At 39.3% G+C, this 10,644-nt stretch overlaps 1 protein-coding gene across 1 annotated transcript in view; it reads left to right on the forward strand.

The window, feature by feature from the left end:
• The first annotated feature begins 384 nt into the window (after window positions 1–384).
• slc6a15 (solute carrier family 6 member 15) overlaps window positions 385–10,644 on the forward strand; it is a 28,832-nt gene continuing 18,572 nt past the window's right edge. Inside the window, exons 1-2 of the mRNA XM_008410862.2 lie at window positions 385–537; window positions 4,454–4,985. Of these exons, the coding sequence (XP_008409084.1) occupies window positions 4,685–4,985 (301 nt within the window). The 5' untranslated portion in view covers window positions 385–537; window positions 4,454–4,684. The remainder of the gene's footprint in view (window positions 538–4,453; window positions 4,986–10,644) is intronic.

Raw genomic sequence — 10,644 nt, forward strand, 5'->3', positions numbered from 1 at the left:
CCCCGAACGACAGTTTTTATAAATTCTAATCAACACGTAAAGATAATCCCCAGAATATCCAACGGAATCCGCAGCCATTGTGGAGGATAAAGCGTTTATAAACAGAGGCACATTGCATGTCGTGAGCCAGCCCACTTCCAAGTAGTAGGGTATTCTCGTGGGTTGAACCAATTCACCTCGCAGAACGGGGGGGTACCGGATGAAGAAGCTGCTCGTTTTCTTGAAATGTAAAGAGGAAACTTGTGAGAATGGCGTGTGTTGTGAAATAAACCACCAGCATATAGTGGATAAAAATAAAGGAATTAAGAATGGAGGGTGGGTTAGCTTCGTTGTTCGGGGGTAAAAGGGCGGAGATCCCCTCGAGATGATGCCACCACTTGGGGCGGCGAGCTWTAGAGAAATAGAGCGCTGAAGTCGGATGAACCCACATAAACCGGTCGGACCGAAGCGAGTGATGATGTCTTCCCCGTGCATGTCTTCTCACAACTTCATCCCTTGAAACATATCCTGTCGGGAAAATTCTGCTGTTACGCTCAGGTGAGATGAGACGTTTAAGCTAAATAGCTTCTCCAGCGTGTAGGAGGGAGGTTGTTGAGGACAAAGGCATCTGAGGATGAGAGTGTGTGTGTGTATGTGCGTGTGTGTGTGTGTGTGTGTGTGTGTGTGTGCGTATGAGGCTGAGAGGTGCCAAGTGCAGCAGGATGGAGCTGAAGGCCGGGGAATGATGAAACATCTCACATGGATGTCAAGAAGCGCGCGCAGCTCTAATTTATGCCAATTCGGAACAAATTGTGCCGGAGTGGATAAAAAATGGCATCACAATGACTTATACTTATATTGCTATTAATTTTTAAAAATTGTCTTTTTCTGATCGCATTTCTTTGCTGTTAGGTAAAAAAAAAAAAAAGAAATTGGGCGTTTTCTATTAATTTCTTTCTTCGTGTGTTGAATTCTTACCTTAAACCCTATTTGTTTGCTTAGCTAGCGTTTTAACATCCTGGTTCTGTTATTTAATAAATCATCTCCGCTCCCATTTTTTGGCTGCTTTAGATAACCGGCTCCTTTTTGCTCCTCATTCAACAGCTAATCTGAAAGCGCTAATCTAATCAGCATTTAATCCTGCTGTAGGTAGGCGGGAAGCGTGCTCTCCTCAGGAGGACCCCCCATGACATTTTATTTAGAAGAAGCTTGAAACGGGTGGAAATAAACGGACGTGTATTAATGAGCAGAAGTGGCGGCATTTTCGCTAGCTGGACTGGAGCAGACAGGGAGGCTGCGCACCTTGCCCGAGCGTGGATGGCTGCATGGCCGGGGCTGTACACACCCTGGAAGGCTCTCTTAGTCTGCAATGGTCGTAAATTACGGTCGTTCGGAGAAATGGGAAAAAGTGGAGAGAAAAATCAGAGTAAATAAAAACATTGAAGGGATTTTCGTCATCATCTGTCGGAAAATAGTTTTGGGTTTGGATGCAGCTTCGTCTCCTCAAATATTCAGGAGGCTGAAAACGTGAGAACTCCACCTGTCCCAGTCGGATTCGCTCCCAGGCCTTGAGTTTCTCAGAACAGTGACTAAAAGAACAACACGATCCCCATTCATTGATGCCCATGCCAGCCATGTGATTCCCATGTGAGGGCATAAGGCTGCATCCTTTATATCTCACTGTCTTAGATTAATGCTTCAGCTATGATCATCTTCATTAAAAAGAAAAGATTTTCGTAATACACAACATGACCTAATTTATTTTTATATGAACAGAAAAGCTACAATTATTTCTATTGCTGCTAAATTAATACTGTTTATTACACTTCAAGTAATGTTTTCTATTGCATTAAGGTTTTGATACGTAGGCTTGAGAATTATAAAATTAATTTAAGTTGTGCTTTCACATGCCTACTGGGCAATATCATATCTGTTAGCCATTTTGATTTCTATTGAGTAGCATAAGTATAACAAATTGCTAATTAGCTTAGTTATTAGTCAGGATGTTTGCATATGTGCAGCTACCTTAACAGACATGCAGCATTAGCTTAATAAGAAAAATAGTTAGCGCTCTTTTCCCTTAAGCACTTTGTCTTTAGTGATCTTATGATGAAATCTGAATTTATGTTTGTTTTTTCTAATGCACACTGGGTCAAAATTCTACATTCAGGATCAAAAATTCACATGGAATCTAATACTTATCTAGATGTCCCGCAGCAAGTTGCAGCCACCAGCTACTACTTGGCTACTATCTTGTAGCCACCAGCATGCTTCTGATATAATTTTAACTGGAAACTTTTACAAATTCTTATCAGAAATAGTGGGCCTCAATTAAATTGATTGCTTTTTTGACATTTACCTGGATTTTAAAACATAGACAAAATTTTCAATACAGTTGAGGTCAAAGCTCAGAGGTTATCCAGGCGCTTAATGTAAGCTTGCTTTATACATTCTAAAAACAGTTTTGATTTGTGTTTATTGGAACACCCAGTTTTATTTTTTAAACTCTCCAGATGTTAATTTGAACTAAGTTGAAGAACTTGAGGCCTCCTTCATTTTTTCATCGACTCTCGCTGCGCAGCTAGTTTAGCGCTTCTAGGTTGAAAAGTTTCACCTTGATTCCTCCAAACATTCTTGTAATGTATGATTGATTAGCCTGGCCATTGACTTCAAACATAATTCCGCTTGATTCTCATCTCTCTTCAGTGTCCTGTCTGGGACTTCACCCATTTACTTAAATTTCTTTGGTAGAATTTCAACCRGGCCACTCAGCGAACAAGGATTTTCTTCACTTCTTCTAGGATGGTAGCTTGCCTATGGTTTTGGTTTGACAATGGCAGCGGAGGAAGTGTTGGCTGCACATCCAAATGTTGAGTAATTAAAGTTGGAGCAAGAAGAATGTTTAAGACATTTTATTGATGGCGTTGATATTGAATGATTGTTTACAGCACACAAAACTTTTGGTAAACTTCATAGTGTGGCTTTCTTCACTGTCGAGCTGGAACGTTAAGTATGTCAAAGTCAAAGATTAGCAACCAATCGTTTGTCAGTACGTGACCTCCGTTATGCAATAAAGTGCAGAACAAGGGGCTGGTTTTTACCAGGATATGTATGATAGACTTGACTTGGTGGATCTTGCAATGTTCTTGAACAACTTGACCAAGAATTCCTTTAATTAGAGGTTACTAGAGGTGTGCCGATCAATCGGCCACCGATCATAATCGGCCGATTTCCGTGAAAAAGTGTATGATCGATGATCCCCGATCACGGTCTCTTGTTGCCGATCACACAAACCGATCATCTGCATCTCATTTCGGAGCCTGCCTGTGCAGCTGGTCTCCTCTTTCTTTCACAATGCGCAAACGCGCAGCAACAAATCCTAAGCGATGTTGTGTGGAACTATATCGCACTGAGTGAATGGGGAAGTTTGCGTGTTGCAGCAGAAAATTGAAGCACGTAGGGTGAAGCACGTCAAAATGCATCAACATGACGAATCTAATATGGCATAAAAACAATGCCATATTGTAGCCAAACGGGGGATACATCCCCCGTTTAGCTACGGGGGATGTAGCCAAACTTGACGGAGTTTGGCTACATCGAGGCTCACTGCAGTAAAAAAGACATATGGAGCGATCACGTAGCAGGTAAAGCAACGCACAGCTACAAACACTCACCCGGATTAGCATGACGGTCAGAAAGCTAAACAAATAACCCGCAAAATTATTTAAGTCTTTGAGCTGCGRTGTAAGACGCTGGTWCTGCTCTCGCTGTTGAACCGCAGAGAGCAGTCAAATATTACTACAGGCAGTAATATTTGACAGACGGAGCGCCGCTTCTGCTCCACCGGGTAATGACTCTCACACCAAACTTCTGCTTAAAGCTGCAGCATCTAACTTAAAAAAATACATGCTATCAGGAAGTTTTCATGCGGTAACTCAGGATTGTTTATTATAATGGATCCTGTACTTGCCTTTGAATGTTAAGTTTTATACTTGAATTTTTGCATTATAATTGATTATTTATAATTGCTTGCATTATTTAGCCACTTCAGAGCCTCCGTATGTTTTCAGTCTGTTAAAGATAGTATTACCGATAGCAGTACAATTTGTGCAATGCCTGTTTTGTTTTTTTCTTGGAAAAAGTTATTAAAAACAAGTTTTTGTCTAAATTAAGGTGAATTTTTTCATATAATGTAACTGGTAGTGCTTATGATTAAAAAAAATAATGATTATGTGATCGGTATCGGTGATCGGTATCGGTGATAGGCCCTCATGGGTGATCGGAATCGGCAGGAAAAAACCTGATCGGCACATCTCTAGAGGTTACGACTTGAGTCTGACGAGGAATCCAAATCAGGCTCAGAGATTTGTGCCAGACAACCAACCAATGGTAGAAGTATAGACGCCAAAGGAATGAGTGCTATATTTTCACTGTTATGTATACTGTTCATACTTTTTCTTTTTCTGCTCCACAGACATTTGGTGATAATGAAGAAATAAAGCACTTACTAACCACTCAACCTTCACAGACTTTTTGAATCCCCCTGGGTTGTTGAACGCCCACCCTCCCCTTGAACTCAGTGTTTTTCACAAGGTGACTTTCACCTGCTGCAGGCCCCGCCTTTAAAATCCACCCTCCAAGACTTAAAAAAAAAACAACAACAAAAAAGACGTTCCACCCTCCCCGCCCGCGTTTGCTTTATCAAATGCCCAAAAACAGCAAGGCCGTCAAGAGAGAGCTTGACGACGATGTCACGGAGTCTGTCAGGGACCTGCTTTCCAATGAGGACGCCTGCGACGATTCCTTCAAGAAGAGCTCGCTGATTGTCGACAACCCCGAAGGCGAAGGCAAGGAGTGCGATGTGGAGGAAGGGGCCTCGGACGGCGAGGAGGAGGAGCGCCCGGCCTGGAACAGCAAGCTCCAGTATATCCTGGCCCAGGTTGGCTTCTCTGTAGGCCTGGGCAACGTGTGGCGGTTCCCCTACCTGTGTCAGAAGAACGGAGGCGGTGAGTTACTCTCAGCAGGCCCCGTTTACAGTTTTACTGTGGGCAGTTATAGCTTCCTCCCATTCAGACTGAACAGCAATAATAGAAACACATTATAAACTTAACAACTGAGAGGTAATATTTGTTCACAGCTGGAAAATATTTGAAAATAAGTTTATTCACTTAAATGTTGACTGTGTTATGGCCCCTGACTGTGCACCGTTCCTTCACACATTTATCTGTCCCTTAGCTATGCTTTAATGTTGACTCAGGCTAACTACTCACTTCTACACATGTAAACCTTGCATTGGATAACAGGGTGTCTGGCTGTGCATCCTTAAAAAGTCTTAAATTTCATGTATCTAAAATTAAGGCCATAAAATGTCTTGATTTAAAAAAAAGCGTAATTTGGCGTTAAACATGTTGTTCACGGGTCTTATTTTTTTATCTTTAATTTAATTTTTACATTCTCGCGTGCAAACATCTATGGCGTCTTGTGAATTGAGCCAGTTGAATCGATTGCTAACTAGTTGCTAATATACCCTTGCTAGATATCTAGCAAGCTATTTGCATGGCAGGACTATTTAATGTTGTATATTATATGTAGGGTTTTATTTTCTTTTTCATTATTTTTCTGTCAGGCAAAAGTTTGAGTCGCGTGCTGTGTTTTATGACTCGAGGCAGTTGAGGCTATAGCTAACTAGTTGCTAATATGCCTTTGCTAGCTAGCCAGCAAGCGATTCCCACCTATAATGGGTAAGTGCAAWTTAAAAATATATATACTTGGCACTACGGGGGATAAGGGATAGAGTGTGAAAAGCACAAATCTGTTGTCAAGAGACTCCAGAAATGTCACAGTTTTGAAGTGGTGTAGCTAAAGCTCCCCAGAAATGGTCACCACTGATATCACAGTAACACTAATCCAGCAGAGCAGCATTTGGTGGACATGAACGCTGAAGTTTAGTGGGTTTTAAACACAGTCAAGCACTAGTCCTACAAGAATGATCTGAAAAAAAAAAGTCTTAAAAAGTCCAAAAATTAGGTGAAACCTGCACAAACCCTTGATAAAATGTTCCTAATTCTTTGCATCTTCTCTATCATCCTTGCATGCCTCCCTGTCTGAAATTTACCAGAATAAAAGTATTGTTTTATTATTTTCATCAATCCTTTGCTTATACAGGGAAATCTCTTGAGACTCATTGTCTCATTTACAAGAGACTTGTTACATACATCATCAGCAAATGTATGTGACATGAAATGTTTGCGGTTGCTTTGAAAAGGCCAAAGTCCAACTTACATGTTACTTCAGCTGACGTCATGCACACATCAAGCATGTGTGGCTTTAGAAATAGAAGGTTCTCTGTTGGAAAATCATCTTTGATTAGAAAATAATGGTGTTGAACTGAAGCCACACGTCTCCACCAAAATCCAGCTGGGAAATATAATGATGAGTAAGTATAATGTAAGTCAGACAACAGATTAGCTAAATTAGACACTTAAAGGTGTTATTTGGCAACAGTGGTAAGTCTGTGATTATTGCCTGTTTACAGGATGGCCGAGGCTAAAGGTTCAAACATGACACTGACTTGTTGGTTTTCTAGCTTGTTGTCCGCAAATATGTTGATTTTTATGATCGGGCAGCGGTTTTGTAAAACAGCAGTAGTGAATGGAAGCAGCTGAAAGTATCAATTTTCATATGATTTCAGATGATAAGTTTGTGTTTTTACTCAAACTCATTTAAAAGACAACCCTGTTATTGTTAGGCCTGTCACAACTACACATTTTGAAGGACAATACATTTTCCCAGAAGTTATTGCAGTAAACAACAACATTGACTATTTTCAAGTAACATAATGGTAATGGCACAATAATGCAAACTCTCAAAGATCAACACAATTTAATTTGTAACAAACATTTAACACTGGAACTGGAAGACATTGAAAATATCCAAAATAAATAAACAAAACAACAAATACCGAATTCTCTGTAAACAATTTGCCCTTTGAAAAAGGGAATAGTGGAAACCAAAGCACCAGACTAAAGCTTTTTTGACATCTGGTCTTAGGTATAAAGACGTAGAGACACAAGAAAAACAAACATGCAAATGGAAATGATCAAGTTTGTTTTCATTTATGATGTGATTAATTGATTTATTACATATTCCGACAGTCTTAGTTTGAACTCTGAACAGTATTATTGCTATCGAAACATTAGTCTGATGACAATCTGTCATATCTTAAAACAGCATTTTTGGCCCTAAATAGTCACTTGAAGCTAATGTGAAATATTGGCAACTTTATTTGTGAGGGAAAAAACCCTATAAGGCAATAAGTTGCTTTATCTTAAATTTTATTGTTGCTGCTGTTCACTACATCAGTAGTTTCTGCGAGAGCGATCTGTCAACTCTATTGAATAAACTGTTGTGTCCTCGTCCCATGAGCTTGGGTTGCTCCTTCCCTTAAAGCAGAAAATCCAATTATTTTATAACCCTTATTACGGTGTGACTGTTTTTGGTGGGGAAGGAGACTGGTTTCGATAGGTGACAGAAAGTCCACCCTGTTCACTTTGATCAATTTCACCCATGTTTCCTGCATAGAGGACATGTGGGGAAAGTAAGAGGGCTCCCTCAAATCTTTTCCATATTCTCATTGTAACTTTTCTGTTGCGTAAATAAAAACAAATTCATGTTTTGTTTTCAACAGCAGGTTTTCTGTGGTTCTAGTCAACACATGACCATGTAAGGTTGAAGCCTATTTGTTTCAGAAAGGTGTATGTTGAAATGAGCAATTAGCTATGACCACGAGTTTAGGCTRATAATGATTTATTTGTGTATATATTTATTTTGTGCATAGGTACATACCTTCATACAAAAAGTAGATATTTCAACTCTAATGTTTGCTCCATTAAACTGAAAAATGGTGGAGAATAAGTTAATAAAATTAGAATTTAACTTTAAAGGTTGAGGTTTTCTTTCATTTTAACATTTTTATTTGGTTAGCTGGCATTGCTGAAGAAAAGCACAACCTTATATTCCAAATTCAAATTTTCTAAGGCATTTAAATAGGCGCAAGTCATAAAAAGCCTTTTTTCAGTCTGGTTTTCACACCAAATGTTACAAAATGTTCCCACAAACTACAAAGAGCGCAAGAGGCTGTCAGACTCAGCTGGAGCTTAAGAGAAATAAACCAAGAACAAACATGTTCACCTCATCGCAGCTTGTGATTTTATTTCTGTGTGCTAGCCTTCTGTGAGAGGTGCACTTCTGTTTTTGCTTTATTAAATATATTCCAACTCCAAACCTATGAAAAGATCGTGCATCTCTTTTGTAATAACACAAAAGAGATGCACAATGCTCTGTGTTTACAATCAGTGCTGCACAATCTTGTTCAGTATTAAAATTCATCTCTGACTGAGGAAGAGATGTTCTACAGCATATCTACTATATCTTTTCAAGATATATCAGCTAAGTCCATATTATTAACCACTAGTCTGTCCCGACAAGACAGTCTGCTTACTTTTTGACTAATAAGTGTCACATGACCTCCTGAGAACCAATATGCCGTAATAACCTGTGAAGTCGTTTGGAAATCAGCCGTGTTTGTCTAACAGTAACCACACGGGAACGCGGTGGTATCAGGAACACATTAGGCGTTCTGAGGATGCTCTGGTGATAATACCCTACACGTATGTGTCCTAGAAAGGTGGGAACGAGCTGCAGGCGCTTCCCACCCGGAGATTATACAAAGCTGTCGCCTGCTTCATGAAAGCAGATTAAATGCAACTGAGACGGACGGGTTCGTCTGGAAGGAGGCCGACTCTCAATCTGGGTGTTTTATTGTTGAGAAATGATGAGTTGTCGGTGAGCTTTCCACACCAAGAGAACAACAGTTACTAATGTAGTCGAATGAGATTCCTGTTACACTCTATACATAGTCATATGAAAAAAAGAAAAACTTCTCACACATTTGAACATTTAGAAATGCACTATTGAGTTTAACGATGCAAAAATCTGTCAATCTAAAAAAATAAGAACATAATTTATTTTTTTTTAATAAAAAAAGCTGTTTTATTCCTTTTAAAAATGGCGATTTGGGTCACTAACTTGAAAACTAGGGCTCCAATATATACATATATATATATATATATATATATATTGTTTGACTAAAACAAGTTTAATTTTATTGTTTGTAGGCAGCTACATCACGTTTTTTCCCCATAACAGACCAAATTAGACTTAGATATAGGAACATGAGGAGCTGAATATTTTGTTTGGTGATGTAATTTTTTCAGAACTATAAACTGATGGAATGCAAAATCCAATAAGGCTTGTTTTGGTAACAAATGCACCAACAGCAAGACATCGCTTTGATCAAATAGGACAAAGCATTAGTCTACTAAAAAGTTTAATATACCACATATTCCATCTATAAAACCTCAATGTAATCTATAATAATTCTGGGACTTCCAGCGGTCATTGGGCCRGAGGCGGGGTACATCCTGGACAGTTTGCCAAATGTTTTTAGTTCAGGTTCGGTGCATCTTTCTGCCTCTGCTTCTCTGTCATGTTTTCAAGCCTGCTTTAAGCAACTCCTTGAACCCTACTGTGTTCATTTATAATTTGATTAAAATGGCAGATCTGGGGCTTGGAGCAGGTCACTGTGAGAGTCCTTCTACTCCTATTTCACTCAGGACCTTAGTGAGTTGTTAACAATGTTTTAAGAGAACTTCCTTACCTCTGTCTCCCTCCCATTGCAGGGGAGGGTTAACACTTGGTTCAAAGGTTGAGTATACTGAGAAAAAAACTACACGGTATTGCTTTCTATTTACAGTCTAACCATTAATAGATAGAGCTAATAAAGAGGTTGGATATATATATATATATATATATATATATATATATACACATATATAAACGTATCCAAGCTAGCTTGCTAAAAGCTAAGATAGGAGCAAAAGTTGAAACTTTAAGAGTAGATATATATCTTTTATTAGTTCTCTAATAAAGTTTAGCAAAGAAAATTGTTGGATATATATGATGATGTATTTTTTAGTTTTTGTATCCATTTAATCATGTTCTTACATATTGTGCCTACGGCATGTATGCAAACTAGCTTCCTAAAAGCTAAGACAGGAGAGACATTTGGAAGTTTAAGAGTAGATACATATACCTTTCCCTATCTGTTTAATACTTTTTAGCCAAGAAAGTAGAGGTGTGCCTATCGATCGGTCACCAATCATAATCGGGCCGATTTTCTTGAAAAAGTGCATGATCGGTGATCATTGGCTCTTGTTGCCGATACCGATCACCTGCATCTCATTTCGCAGCCTGCCTGTGCAGCTGGTCTCCTCTTTCCTTCACACTGYGCAAACACGCAGCAACAAATCCTAAGCGATGTGGAACTATAACGCACTGAGTGACTGTGGAAGTTTGCGTGTTGCGGTGGAAAATTCAAGCACGTCAAAATGCATCAACACAACGAAGCTAATACGCCATAAAAACAATGGCATACTTGACGGAGTTTGGCTACATCGAGGCTCACTGCAGTAAAAAAGACATATGGAGGATCAGATAGCAGGTAAAGCAGCGCACAGCTACAAACACTCACCCGGATTAGCATGACGGTCAGAAAGCTAAACAAATAACCCGCAAAATTATTTAAGTCTTTGAGCTGCGATGTAA

Source organism: Poecilia reticulata, linkage group LG6 (assembly GCF_000633615.1).
Source record: "Poecilia reticulata strain Guanapo linkage group LG6, Guppy_female_1.0+MT, whole genome shotgun sequence".
NCBI classification, from domain to species: Eukaryota; Metazoa; Chordata; class Actinopteri; order Cyprinodontiformes; family Poeciliidae; genus Poecilia; species Poecilia reticulata.